Genomic DNA, 15,150 nt, shown 5'->3' on the forward strand with positions numbered 1-15,150 from the left:
TCTTAAATTTGTTTTTATTTTTTATTCATTTTTTTTATATCTATCTTTATTTACTTTTTGTTTTTTTTTTTTTTTTGTTTCTCTTCGTTATAAGAATCCTAAGCAGATCACATGTAATTTCGTTTTTGTTTTTTTTTTGTTTTTCTTTTGTTTTTTTTCGTTTAATTTTGTTAATTTTTAATTTTTTTTTCTTACTATCCCAGTCTCTTGAAACGTGATGGAGATCTTTTATACACCTTTGTCGATACATCGTTGAAATTTGTCGACAATTTGTATAATTCGTCATCCTCACGGTGCGTATATATATATATTGTAGCTAGTAAATCCTTACTCAACTACGACGTTATTCTCATTCTATGTAATTTTTGCTACTAAATCGCCCAAATTTCCATATATACTTCTTCGTTATTATTATTATTATTTCATTTTATTCACGCGAATTTATATACCGTTCTATTTATTCTCTTATCTTTTCATTTGTATTTTATTGAATAGATTTTTTTTTCTATCTTCTTTTTTTGTTCCTCTATTTTTCGATCACCAGGGATCGGTGTACATAATTAATGGACGTGTATCGTTTAACCATGTCTATAACGTAAACTGTGTCGGTGGAACAGAAAAGAAAGTGAAATTTTTTTTTCTTCTTCCTTCAAAAGATCGACTACCTACTTAAATTTATATTAATTTAATAAAATGGATGACAATTGAATGATCAAAGATGATCGTTATTACGCCTGTTACAGGTTTTTTTTTCAAAGAATGAAATCAATTATATTTCCAACGTAAAATAATAAATAAACTACTCGTATTATACGAATATGTATATGTATTAGGGTGGCCCTTAATATTGGGAGAAATTTTTTATTTTTTATTTCAACACCTTGAAAGGGTCTTTGGGGCACGGGTTAATATTAAAATTACTAGCGGATTCCACGTTTAAAAATCATTTTTTAGTATTTCGAGTCGATTTAAAGGATGAGAAAAAAAATTTTCTTTTTTTTACCAATATTAAGGGCCACATATTACGTATATATATATATATATATATATATATATACATAGTGCGGGGTTATCGTTGTAAAAACGTAAGTTATAAAAACGTGTTCAATGTTATGTTTTTTTAATTAGACAATCGACGGGCATTACGTGCTCGCCTCGTCGATCACAGTTATCACGCGATTGTTCGGCGGAGCCGTCATCAGTCGCCATTTCGGTTTGACTTCCTCCTCTTCCGGCGCTCCTTGGCTGGCTCCACCCTGACTTCCGGGCGCCGGACCCTTCGATCTTGCCAGCGACCATCTTCGCCCCTTCCGGTCCAGGATTATTGGCATTTCCGCAATCAGGTTGTTCTCGAATTCGGACAGCATCAGGTAATTCTCCACCTTGTTACACGACGTTATACAATCACCGATGTAGTCGAGGTCGTCCAGCAAATTGTCAGGCAGATCCATGTCCGCTATTCCCTCCTCCGATATGCACGTCAGTTCCGGCTTTTCTCCCGCCATGGTGTTCGGCACTTCTCCTGCAACGTCGAGCAACGAATATGAGCCGAAAGTTGTTCTGTATTTTGAAAATAGACGCTGTATTTTGAATTCAATGATTTTGGTGGACATTTTTTTTTTTTAACATCAAATAGTTTGATTTTTTTTCTTTCATCAATCAATTATTGACACAATACATCATATTGTAATAAATCAAGATTTGTTCAAATATTTATCCAAGATGGTAATAATCACATCCTTAAAATTCGACAATCGATCTGTACACTGAGAATAATTTCATTTGTTATAGTAACTAGAAAAATTCAGCAAAACAGGTAGCGTTAAAGAAACGATACGAAAATATCTTATATTCTGGTAGATACGATCTTTTGATCCCGATGAAAATTGAAAAAATGATCTACTACAATAATTGCATAAGGGCGTAACCACCAAAAATTATTGTTGTTTTTTTCTATCATTCCGATAAATGACGATTTGGATAATCGATATTTAGAAAACTGACGTCCTTACTGTATAACTTTGTTAGTTACAATTTTTTATGCGTTTTAGTAGTCTGGAAAGCATTTACAAGAAATATTTTTAAAAGCGTAACGTCCTTTGGTTTTTACTTTCGACAATTTTGTTTTTTCAAGATTTCTGAATTTTCGTAGATTTCCATTTATCTGTGTGTTAAACAATAGAAAAAAAAAAACGAATGATGAAAAAATAATTGGTGGCTACGAACTTTTGTTTTGATTATTTTTCGGACCTACTTATTAATGGACAAAGGTTGTAGTTGTCCAACATACGACCTTTTGCCCTTAGGTTTCTAAACACCTGATTTCAATTGAGTTATACGTTTTAATAATTTTGCGAGCGAAAGGTGAGAAAAATATTAAAAAACTTATACGCCCCTTTTGTAACCCTAAACTCGCATTCTCGGTGGTTAAGACTTTATGCCATTTGACAGGCGATATAAATTCCCAAAATGGGCACACTTCTCGATCCCTCTACTCGTATTCATCCCCTTATATCGAAAGTGAAACGAACCTGGTACAGGAGCGAGTTCAGCACCGAGCATGAGAGCGGCGGCGGCAGCGCCAGCAGCGACGCCTTCGTTCTCAGGTTCCTGACTGAACGAGAGCCTCTTCCTCTGGGGACAATTGTCTGCGACGCAGAGGTGCCGGGTGCCGTTCGCCCTGGTGTGCTTATGCCTGGACAAGCTCCGCCTGTGAAGATCGATGAAGAAGAGTGTAAAGCTGCCGACGAGGACGCAGGTCGAGCTGAAATAGTACCCGGCCTTTCCCCCGCAGCCGACGTTTATGTACCCTGGAGGAATCATTAATCAGAATTTTTATCACATACGTAACGTCGAAACGGCACCGAGACGTCAATGTATCACCATTAGCCGATTGATCGCTTTCAACCGTTTCGACGGCTGTGTTATTCATTCTCGGCCAACATCCACGATGCAAATTTACATCGATCATGGATGTCTGCTGGAAGCAGTCGATCTGCTTCGTTCTTCTCGTTTCCTCCTTTACAGTCTCTTCAAAAGTTCGAGGACGTTTCAATGATACGATTAAATCCAACACCCAGACATACCCGGTAGATCGTCAACATGATCATAGTGTCCAGTAAAAAATTCTTAACGAATTCAACGACATTTCCAGGTCATTCGAGGACATTAGGAATGGAATATATCCAGGAGACAAGAAAAATTCAAGGGTAGTTTCAGCGATTTTTCAAGGACAAGCATAATTGAAGGACATTTCCAGGAGCACTCGACACCATGAATCGATTCTTTAACGCCTTGTTGCATGGTAACGAAGAAGTGAGTGAGCAGAGACACTCCCAAAGAATGATATTGAAATCGTGTACAACGAAAGGCTGCGGAACTAATCAAGACAAATGAGAAGGTGACTGTCACTCAGCTTTTGCTTCCCGTTTAATGGATTACATAAAATCCGGCTTCCAATGTTTGAAAAGCAAGTATGAATAAAAAAAATTTTCCGGCACCACAAGAATGGATGGTACTTGAGCAAAAAAAAAAAAAAAAAATCGTTACCCAAATCATTATAATAATTAGTTTCCAAGGTACGTGCTGGGCTTATTAATGATGTTGGCGAGTTATAAATCAATGTATTTGTCGTGAATATATTAATTCGATAAACATTCACCGCCTCATCAGTCTCTTTAAGACCATGAAACTCGAGACTCACCGGATATGGGAACGCCGATGGCGATGGGAATGGCTTGTGAGCACTGCACGAAGCCCCAAGTCCTGGCAAAGTTCCTCGCCCTGACCCTTTCGTAAGTATACATTTTGAGACTGTAGTGATAGCCGCCGCAGAAGATGCCTGGAAGTAGAAAAAAGGAAAAAAAAAATTTGTAGCAAGATTCGGGTGGTTGAACGGGGACTCGATTTTGAGTGACGTGGCTCGTTAGGTCGCCGGCTCATTTCATTAGCAGCAGAGAATGGACTCACCGTATATCCACGTGAACATAACGTAGCCGTGATAGTTTCCGTGAACGGCCGTCAAGGCGAGGATGCACAGGCCGCACATAAAAACCGCCGCCTGGGTCAGGTACTGTCTGGCGATTCTGCACTCGACGCTGTGATGAACGACTAGAAGGCCAAAGGCCACGCATCCCAGCGTCCATGCCAGGCCCAGGTAAGCCTGAAGCAGCACCACCGTGTCCCCAAGGCCTTCTTCCTCCGCCTGGTGGGCCTGCCGAACCGAAAAAGAGAGTCAGAGATCAGCATTCGGCGTAGAGTTGACCGCACGGATTTGTTTTACCCTTTCGGTCACGGAAGCCATTGCAGTGTCAACTTTGTGTTTGTCATTTTTTCTATGTGCCATATCCAAAATCCTAATTTTTTTTTGCTCTTTACATTTTCGTACTAAAAAGATACTTGAACTTTGGAACGATTAGGATTTTTTTGGTGAATCCATAATTGTTCGTAATTGTTATAAATAAACATGTGCAAAAGAAAGTTGTTCTCTTGAATGAAATTCGTTAGCGAAGAGATTTGGTGGTAGACGTATACTGGAAACGCTTTGTATTCATTGGTTAAGAAACAGAGATCTCAGAGTCGTCGTTAGATTTACAAAATTCAATGTGTAGGGGTAATTTTCACCCTCCTTAGGGATGTATGTGGATGGTATTTTGAGTCCTATGTGTTCTCGGCGTAAAATCGTACTGTCTAAAAATCAATATTCACAAAAATCTCATTCAAGAATACTGTCTGATACAATGTTCATAATTCACCCCTTTTTAAGGGTTATTTTTAGTTTCATTGTATTTTTGACATCAGATTCGCAGTCAGCGTTGAAAAATATTTAGGGAACGTATAATTGCACTTCCGTGACAAATAAAAAACTGAACGACGTGTGTGAAAGGGTTAAGGATCTACTTTAAAGTGTTTAATGGCGGATAAAAAAATATATCTGACGCTTAGTTTTTAATCTACCATAACATATTACAAAAGAAATGAAATCGGAGAGATCAACCTGGGATACATTCCTCGTTGGATCCGTTGAAATGATCTATACTCACCATTACGCAGTACACGTATTATAACGCGCTTCCAAAAGACTTTCAGTCCGTGCTTTTTGAACCATATAATTTATTGCAATTGACTGGATGTATCTAAATTACTGCTCACGGTCAGTAGTGAAATAAAACCGATTCCTACCAGGTAAAATATCGGTGTGTTGATGCCGAAGGCTGAAATCCCGGTGGACACCAGAAGTATTCTGACAGTCTTGCTCTTGAGGGTGCTGAAGTCGAAAAAGGGCGGCCGGTCATCGACCTTGTTCTTGTCCTTGATTTTGCGTTTCTGGTTCTTCAGGTGGAGGATCGCCCGCCTTTGGGGGTGGTAAAGGGACGCACTCCGGTAAAAGGTACCCAATATAAAGGTCAGGAAGACGACGCCTGTCACAGCCTGAAGCCCCAGTCGCCAACCGATTTTGCTGTAAGGAGAATCGACGAGTTTGTGCCAAGGTAGAAACGAACGATGGATGTCAAGAAGAGTTGAACCAAAGCTCTGGATTCTTCCTCAGGTTAAACCGAAATTGAAACGGTTCAGGCAGTTTGGCTAGTAAGTGATCATTCGGTGAGTGATAAGAGCAATCGTTTGTCCATTTTTTTTTAAACCTTGCGAAAATATGAATAGATATCCCGAAAAGTGTTCCATTTCGCGAAAAAGTCACGAGAAAGCTCGGGCCTCTTTTTACACATTGCCACCATGAAAAATCTCTTGTAACGGACGTACCGAGGTCAATAAGTCTCGACGGGCCGAGTCGTTACTCAGCTGGAAGCTAGCAATTCAAAGCTCCTTTTGACGTTAATGACAGAAATTAACTTGATTTCTTATCGTATATATCCGGTTACGTAGGTTATAGTCGTAACCCTCGAGTGCGAGGGTTGTTTTTGTGATTTTTCGACCGTTTTCTGGGAAAATGGGCTTTTTATAATCGCCATTACTTCTAGATTCTGGATAGCATCTTATATTAAGTATACACACAAGGGGGGGAGTTGGATTTAGCCCGGAGAAAAAATGCACTTGGCCTGCGATATTTTCAAAGGGGGAAAACGCACGATCGAGATCGCAGATCGTGAAAATATTTTTATACACGCCGAAACACAAGAGGCTACGGCTTTTTGTCGCGTAGGGTTTTCTTTCTCTAGTTCCTTTTTCGCTCAGGCCGTAAAAGGCAGGCACACCTCGGGCCACGATCGTACCTGATAGCTCCTTTAATGAAGGCTGACATGACAGCTATACCGAGACCGCTTCCAGACACAATGAATATCTCGACGAATTCTCTTCTTCTCTTAAAATACTGCGCCACCATCAGCGTGCTGCAGTCTCTCGTCATTCCCACACCTATGCCTGGAACAAAACACACCTTTAGCCACACCTCCGCCTCGTATATCCTCTTCATTCTACCCAGTCCAACCACAAGCAGTCGTGCAAAGTAAAGAACAACTAGTGAAATACGTGTTGGAGATCGCTAAGCATCGAGCAGATCTCGGAATCACGGTATTCGTAATGGCGGATTGAGTATCGTGAACAGACAGTCAAAGAATACAACGATCAAATGTTAAATTAGGTGCAGCTCGACGTTTCGAATGGTCAAAACATAAAATAATGAAGCTTCCTAACGATTACAAATCGAAATGACCCGAACCCTGAATGGTCAGAACTTCAAATGACCCGGTTTTGAAATGTTCACCATTCCAAACAATCCAAACCCTGAATGCTCAGAACTTTAAATGATCCAGTTTCCTAATGGTTACAATTTCAAATGAACTTTCTACCTTCCAAATGTCAACGAATGCTAATGGTCAAGTCTTCCGATAGTTCAATAACCGAAGGGTAAAAGTTCCATGTAATTGTTTTAATTGAATGGTAAAATACTTGAGCAAGGTTGCATGAAGGACTGTAATTGACATCCGAACTTAAGAAATGGGAATCATTAGATATTACCCAGTAGTCTGAATCCATTCGACTAAACAACGGACCCGGATCTCGATCATTAATAATTACACGCTGCACAGAGTTTAGCAGTGTTTTCCAGCCCAGTGTACCCATTTCCATACTCGATATATCCGGACATGAGATTGGTCGGTTTTCCTCGAGTCAAAGAGGATCGGAGGTCGATGACTGGCTTGGCAGGGAAAGGATTGATGGGCGAGCAATTTCCATGAGAAGGAACGCGGTTCAAAGATCATTCGATTCTCATCCTGCGTCAGAATCGCCTCGTAATAATACCGCCCCGATATCCTTCGGTTGGGACCATCACTCCAGTGAAACGAAGAGGACCACCAACCGGCGGAACAACGAGCGTTTTACTTATCGCTATTACCATTGCATTATAGGCGTATCCCTTCCTCCCTCCTAGACTCCAATGACATCACGATGGTGTTGATTCCGTGTTGGCCGTGCTCGGGACGATAACCATTTGCTCGATAATCGTCGAGATTGGGGCTCAGACACGAATTGCCTAGTTATTGGTGTGCCGAACGCGGAGCACAGTTGGTGAATTATTGCCGGCTTCGCGTCTCTCGGACTACTGTGAACTTGATTAAACCACGGGAATAGACACCGCGGCCTCGTCAGCTAATATTCTGCACCATTGGTGGTTTGGCGCACTTTGCGGTCGCTCTGGGATTCGTCATTGCGAAAACGGCTCTTCCAATCATTACCAGCTGTTTTGAGCTGGACAACACGAGTCACGTGGGTATAGGTATGTAGTTTTTGGTACACTGTAAAGTGTGTTGAAATTGACTGGTCTATGGACTGTTGTAGAAGAATTTTGGTGCTCGATTCCGAAATCCATATCAGACAACGTGTTGGATTGGCATCAAATCGCCACTCGTAACTTTGGTTTCCAAAAGTCTGATCTAAGATTTTTTACACAGTTCACTTGGTATTGGACTTGTTTAGTCGAAAGAAAAAGTGTAGTAGCGGTTTAACGCATGATTGCTTGAGCTGCAGTGTCGACCCTATGTTCGCGGGTAATTTTCATCTCTGTTTAAGGATGGTACAAAATGGGAGTGGGTAAGAAATTAGAAAAATCGAAAATCAGAATGGCCAGAATTTCGAATTCAATAAACTCGAATAACAAATATGAGAGAACAGATACTGTCAGAAAATTTAAGTCCCGAATGGTGCAGCTTACCTAAAATGCATTTAATAGAGGGCTCCATTATCCGAATCCACTTACTTCGGAAAACGTTAATCCAAGAATTCAGAAATATGGAATTTAATAACGTACAGAGTCAATGTTCCAGAGAATGAATCTGTAGAAAGTTTCATGTTCTCAAGTGTCCAAATATTATAAAAATAAAAAGTAAAATCCAGAATGTAGAAGTGTCATTATTCAGAATCGTACAATTCAAAAATATCGGTATTCCGAAAGTAACCGTATCGATGGCTTTCCACCAGAATTTCACATTCCGAGTCTATCCAAATAATCTATTTTGACTTGTAAAATGTTTTATATACAGAATCAGACAAATTCTTTACTCGATACTTGACAAAGAAGAAAGAACGCGATGCAAACGGACAACTTTGAGTCGTTGAAGCTGTTGGGTTGGGCCTTTAGAGTGTGGCCGACGATGTGCCTGACTCGTCTCATATATTGCGACTCTTCGTTCCGACGATTCTGATTTAACGCAATTCTATACTCCGAGCCTTCTACGAGATCACTACTCGGAGTTCTAACCGTTCTGATTCTTGATCCTTCGCATCTACGAATTCGAATAGACGAAAATTCTATTTTACGATCCATCCGAAGTTCATTTATTTGTGTTTGCGAGCAATCGCATGTTCTTCATTCTGCCAACGGCCTTTCGAAATTTTCACCAGTTGTGTATTCGAAATTCTACAACTTCAAAATTCGATACTTTCATATTTTATTTCCATTATTTCTGGCTTAATGAAGATTCACCACTTCCTTCTATCGTGATTGTCAGTTTTCGATATATGTATGTTAGGAATTTTGACAATTTTGATTTTTGGTTTCTCTGACTTTTTACCCGCACCCGTAAAAAATTTTACGACGCTCTCGACGAACCTGTGATTTCTGATGTGAGTTAGGAGAATCCGCACTTTCATTTATTGCCCTAGAACCGTATGGAAGTAACGGTACAAGAAAAGTGATATTCATTCCTATTATAGAGGTAGGTGAAAAGAGAGCGAACCGCTAGTCATTCCTCGGAACGTTCATAATTTATCTGATCCTCTGAATAAGAAAGTATAAAAGAAACAGAAAAAATGAGAAGAATGGAAGACGGGATAAGGCGGGAGTGAACGCGATGAAAAAATTCACGGATCTTGATTGATTTATCAGTCGAGTGCACGACGAGGAGGCTGCTGGAGATCAACCGAGGCATGGTTGACGACCATCCCTGGGGTTCTGCAGGTCCGATACTCCGATAGGACGCGTGGTTTCGTGTCGAGGAATCTACCAGCTAATTGGCCAAAGTGCCTAGGCTCCGAAGACAAATGGAAGATTAGGGTGGATGGGTGGCCGAAATGGGGAATGATTTAGACCCGGGTAAAGCGTGGCGTTTACGCCGTTCGCGCAAATCTCTCTCACTCTCTCTCACTCTCTCTCTCTCTCTCTTTCTCTCTCTAGAATTCTATGGCCGAACGATCTTCACCCGTTAGAGAAAAGCTGTTATAAATTTTACAAGAAAATGTTTTAACGTGTGTGTTTTTTTCTTTTTTTCATTTCCTTCCAACGTCATAGAAAATCTTACTCACCGACCACCGTGCCGTAGCTGAAGAAGAGCTGATGAAACTGCGAGGCAAACGAGGTGAAGAGGCATCCCAAGGCTGTCACCAAACCGCCGAGAACTGCTGTTACCCTGGTGCTTTTTCGCCGGCAGAATGCTATCGTCACCGGCGATACCAGCAGTGCCACTCCTGTTGACATCGCTCCAAGCCATCCTGAAAAAGGATAATCGGAACACGTTTTTTTAGACCTTATTCCGTAATTTAGTTCCAGGAGTCATTTTTGGAAATTTAAGAAGCTGTAGAAAATTTACTCAATCAAAATTAACGTGGGTATGATCGATGTTTGACAAAAAAAAAAAAAAAAGTATGAGAAAATTGTCCTCAACTTGTATTCAAGGTCAAGACAATAAGACATTGAAAATGTCATTGTTAACGTAATAATTGTCAAAAATGGCATGCTTTCGATGAGTGAAATGAAAAATCCATATTTTGAGATTAAAGCCACGTGATGAGGTCAAAATGTCGAAAACTAAAACGAAGGAAATTCGGTTGTAATGATGATTTTAGAAAGATCAGATCATTATTCCGTCTTGTTTGCTCTATTCCGATCGAGAATAAGTAACTTCGTTTTCAAATGAATCATTTACAAACAGTCCGAAATGAAAGTTTATTACAATCACAAGTTTGATAACTTTGAGGACAAATTCATTGATTAAAACCCGTTGTAATTTTTTATGCAACTTTCGTGCGATTGATCAAACTGCTGAGAAAAAAAATTACCCCAATATGATCAGCATGAATTTCACTTAATAAATAAACTAGTTTTACTAATTAATCACAACTGAAAAAAACGACCGCATTTTTTCTTTCCAAAAATAATATTTTCACAAAAGTTATGGCACCGTCAAAGTTATTTCATTTGAAATTCATCTGTTTGAATTACACTCGAGTCGATTGACGTCAGAGGCAATTTTCGATCGACATATTTGTTGGGAAAATTTTCAGCTTGGACCGTACAATTTCGTATATATGGATCAGAGATTCGCGAATAGTGGTCAGTTTTTTGTTCCGTACATTAATGCCGACGATCTTGAAGTAAAATGAGAACTCGACAAGCTCCGGAGTGCTTCTTTTCTCCTCTCTCTCTCTCTCTCTCTCTCTCTCTCTCTCTCTGTATCTCACTCTCACTCACTCGTGACTAATTGCTGTTTGTTCGCGAATAACGTTTGCACTTCTCTCTTCTCGAACTCCACTTTTCTCCGCGAAACGAAAAACTCTCGAGTATGTATAGCGTAAAAGAGTATGTGCACTTTACTGCGTTTCGAGACAGGTTTAAAAAATTTTTTTTTCTTCCAAAAATCCGCACATTTCTTATCGAAACGTCAAACCGAATCGAACGCGGTAAAAAATTGTTCAAACTTATCTGGCAAAAAGTATCTTTCTGTTTCTTTTTTCCTTAGATTTTGCAAAAACTACCAACCACGAGCTTCTCTTAGCTCTATATTATTCCGCTCACTAATTGACCCTCAATATCGTACGAGAAGAAAAACGTGCATCGATCAGACCGACTAGCGACTGCCGAAATTCGCCTTTCGTTTCTCTATTTTCCTCTCGATTCTTTCAGTTTCTGGATCCAATTTTTCGGTGACAGGACCGTTTACGACAGTTCTCGGTAAGGGGGGGAGGAGCGTAAAAAGCTGAGTAAGTCCATCCCCGATTTTCTATATCACGGGACAATCGAATGATGAATTGGACCGGAAATTACCCTTACTTTCTACACATGTAACACAGAAGCGCTTCATAAAAAAAAAAAAAATAGAGACAGACCGGCGTAAACTCAACCGCATTTTTCCCGGGAAAAAAAATCATCGCGAAAGTTTTCCTCAAAGTTTTATTTTCACTTCACCTTGTCCAGTTTTTTTCGCGAACGATATAATTTAAAGACAATGCGCAAGCACAAATTTATAAAATTACGCGAGCCTGCACGGTATTTAAAAAAAAATCTCTGCTAAACTTTTTTTTTCAGATTCGCGAATCGCCATCCTTGAGTAACTGTCATACGTTGATCACGAATGTTTTTCACTTTTAAAATTGGCCAACTATTCCCAACACCCGTTTTTGATCAGTTGACCAAACGATCCGGGTTCTCATCGAAACTATATTATTGTGAGAAAATTTGCAAAAAAAAAAAAAACAATTTCCACGTAGTCGGTGACAACGTGCCTGTAAATCTGCGCTTGCGACATATTGATGGTAAAATTTGGCAAGCGTGACTGGAAAGTTTTGGAATTTTGTATGTATCGGGGCGGACGAATCGTGGGCCGAAGATTTACATTCAATCGGAAATATCATAGCGACGAATGTCATACAGGCATGTAATTTATAATGGGTTTTGTTTTATAGCCCGAATTAATGCGTAACCAACGCTTGCTGATGGAATTAGGTTCGATAAATCAGGCTGGTACGGTGGCCTCCTCTTTTCGTGCCAAGTCGAGTTCGTCGTTCTCGCAATTTTTTTATTTCTATAACCTTCCTCTTCATTTACGCCACTTTTATCCGCGAATTTAATTCATCGCACGAGCATTAAGCCGATTGCGTATATTTGAAAGCCACGACTTATCCACAAGCTTGAATATATTTTCACGCGAAGCACGTCGTTTTGACATCCCTCAAAATATATCTTCTTTCAAGTTGTCGATATTTTCATTTTAGAAATATCAAGTAATTTTATTATAGCATTTTTTTTTTTTTTTTTTTGGACCTGACGTCTTAGGACACAGGATGAAGTGTTTTTCCAATTTTCGGGAAGAATTCTCGAAACTGATTATAGATCCTGTATCTACCAATTTGCGAAAGTTCTTGTAAAATTCGAGATTTCTTGTTTTCTCGGTAATTCAGAAGGATGTTGAAACGATACGATATTGTAATTAAAAACGTGGTTCCGTGTGATGAAATTCGTCTGAATTAACTACAGTCACACATATTCCGGACCACGTTTTCATCCCGTTTTTAATTTTTGCATAATTCCAAGTTGCTCGTGTTTTTTTGTTTTTTTTTTTTACTTCGGAAACCGTACCCTCTTCTTTACCAGTAAATTGGGCGAAAGAAATAATCCTAATCAATACAAGAAAAATCTTATTTTTCTTCAACGACCGATTGAAAATTGAGTTTCAATTGTAAAATACACGTACTCCGAAGACAGAAAAATCGATTCACCGATCTACATAGATAAAGAACATGTGTTCAACAAGACGTTATGCAGTCGAAACAACGTTTGAAAGATTGAAGTAATTCAAGGAGAGAAAAAAAAAGAAATAAACGAAAAATTACAAATGTCTCGAAAATTTGATCACCGATCGTTTTAACGAATGGAATGGAATGTGGATTTAATTGCGGACGTCTTTTCGAGCCGTATTAAATTACTCGTCCGATGGTCATTGGTCTCCCATATTATACTCGGGTTTCTATACGCCCATCGCACGCCCCCGGCGGCATGGGCACCGGTAATAATTTCTACCAGGCAACGAACGAAACTCCGCCGCTGCCCCGATCTGTCAGATAAATCCCCGCTAACCCGAGAACCGCGGGCAAACTCGACGTAAATGCAGCCCCGAGAGCCGGTGTCGAGCTAACGAATAACTCAAATCCTCCGCGTACTCGCTGTCACTACGGAAATACATGTGTGAATACGTATACTTACACGTCCTACATTATTATAACGTGCATCTACGATATCCGTAAACGCTCAAGACGTTGTATTTTTTTTTTTTTTGAGATTGTATTCGATATATTGCGACAGGTGAACTGATTTATATAAAGGATTTAACCCTTCCAGTCATAGCTGGATGCTCGGCGTCTCACCTCAAAAATTTTCATTTTCTAGCCTTATCACAGCTTATGTATAACTTCGAATGTTCCTTCTTACTTCCTGTAACCCCAGAAAACGTTCCGAGTAACGAGAGTCGGTTCGAATCATCGAAGTTTGGTAGTTTTTTCGATTTTACATATGCCATATTGAATTCGCCATCTTGGATTTAAGAATTATGAAATTCTGAGTTCAGATTCACGATCAGTGACCCCAAAAACCCCCGAGTAACAAGTTTCGGTCAGAATCATAGAAGTTTGGTAGTTTTTTCGTTTTCACATCCGCCATCTTGAATTTAATATTTATGAAATTCTGACTTCAGATTTACAATCAGCGATCCCAAAAACCGTCGCGTAACAAAATTGAGGCCAAAATATTGAGTTGAAAAATGTGTGACTGAAAGGGTTAACGTGTATTATAGAAAAAAAAGGAGTTGATTCAATTTTTTCTCATTTTGAAACGAATAATAAGAATAGAAACGATTTTCTGATTGTCACGCTGAATGATCAGTTTTTAAACTTCCCCACATCTACCGATAAATTTTTTTTCACAACGAGAGAAATATTGCCACAGATTTTTTTCTTCCCGTTTTTGGAAATACAACAATTGCTCGTTTCTTTTGGAGAAGTTTGGAAAAAAGTTTGGAATTACTTTTCGTTTTAAAAAATCACAATCTGACTGGTTTGTGGGTTAATCAAATCATATCGAATCAAATCAAATTTGAGGTTTACTTTTTAGGGGTTCAGTGTATGTTTTTTCGCACGTTACCAGAGATTTTTAGTTCCCGTTTTCAGTACTTGAAAAAATTATTGTTGTTGAAAGCGGAAGTGTCGATGAAAAAAAAAAATTTTCGAATTTAAAAAAATTTCAAAATAGGGGTTGAAGAAAAAGGAAACAAAGGAGAAAATAAAATTGATCTTCACATTGAAAAATCACAGTCTGATTCAGTTTGTCAAATCAGTTTAATATCGAGGCGGCATTAATCAAATTTGAGACATTTTAGGGGTTCGAGAATCGAGAAAATTCAACCCCGCAGCTTTTCATTCGCTCGTTACGTCGCGATCTGGAATTGAGGGATGCGAAAATTAGTTTTAGTCTCGCGTCGTCGGGACTGGATTTCCTTGCAAGCTGCAGGGGGTAAAAGTTGGGGGTTGACTTTTTTTTCTCTCCCTCCGCTTGTTTTTATTTCATTTTATTTCTTATTGTACAGTTTTATACCGGTTTCATATTCTCCCCTGGTGTTTCTGTTTTACGACGTCTGGAGGAACCGCGCGAAGTTCCGCCGCTCCTTTTTCGCCAGTTACTCCGACGAGTCATTTGAATATCTTCTTTGCATATCTTTATCTGTGTATCTACGTATACACAGACTGCAGGAAACTTGTCAAATGTACCGCGAACCGATCGCGCATCAATGCCTTAACAGAAACCAGCTCCTCGTCCGGAAATTGCCAAAGAAATCGATTATCGATATTCGCTTTGCCAATCGGCTCCCGGCGTCGCGGTTTAACTTAACTATGAAAAATTGACGGAAAAGCGTTTTGTGTATCCAGATA

At 39.4% G+C, this 15,150-nt stretch overlaps 1 protein-coding gene across 3 annotated transcripts in view; it reads right to left on the reverse strand.

The window, feature by feature from the left end:
- LOC107226883 (monocarboxylate transporter 10) overlaps window positions 1–15,150 on the reverse strand; it is a 111,765-nt gene continuing 96,615 nt past the window's right edge. For all 3 annotated transcript variants that reach the window (XM_046745125.1, XM_046745126.1, XM_046745127.1), the window contains 7 exons: window positions 9,760–9,945; window positions 6,231–6,378; window positions 5,182–5,458; window positions 3,970–4,213; window positions 3,704–3,841; window positions 2,532–2,810; window positions 1–1,522 (listed from right to left, as the gene is read on the reverse strand). In XM_046745125.1, coding sequence (XP_046601081.1) covers window positions 1,143–1,522; window positions 2,532–2,810; window positions 3,704–3,841; window positions 3,970–4,213; window positions 5,182–5,458; window positions 6,231–6,378; window positions 9,760–9,945 — 1,652 coding nt within the window. In that variant the 3' untranslated portion in view covers window positions 1–1,142. The remainder of the gene's footprint in view (window positions 1,523–2,531; window positions 2,811–3,703; window positions 3,842–3,969; window positions 4,214–5,181; window positions 5,459–6,230; window positions 6,379–9,759; window positions 9,946–15,150) is intronic.

The sequence above is a fragment of the Neodiprion lecontei genome, chromosome 7, assembly GCF_021901455.1.
Source record: "Neodiprion lecontei isolate iyNeoLeco1 chromosome 7, iyNeoLeco1.1, whole genome shotgun sequence".
NCBI lineage: Eukaryota > Metazoa > Arthropoda > Insecta > Hymenoptera > Diprionidae > Neodiprion > Neodiprion lecontei.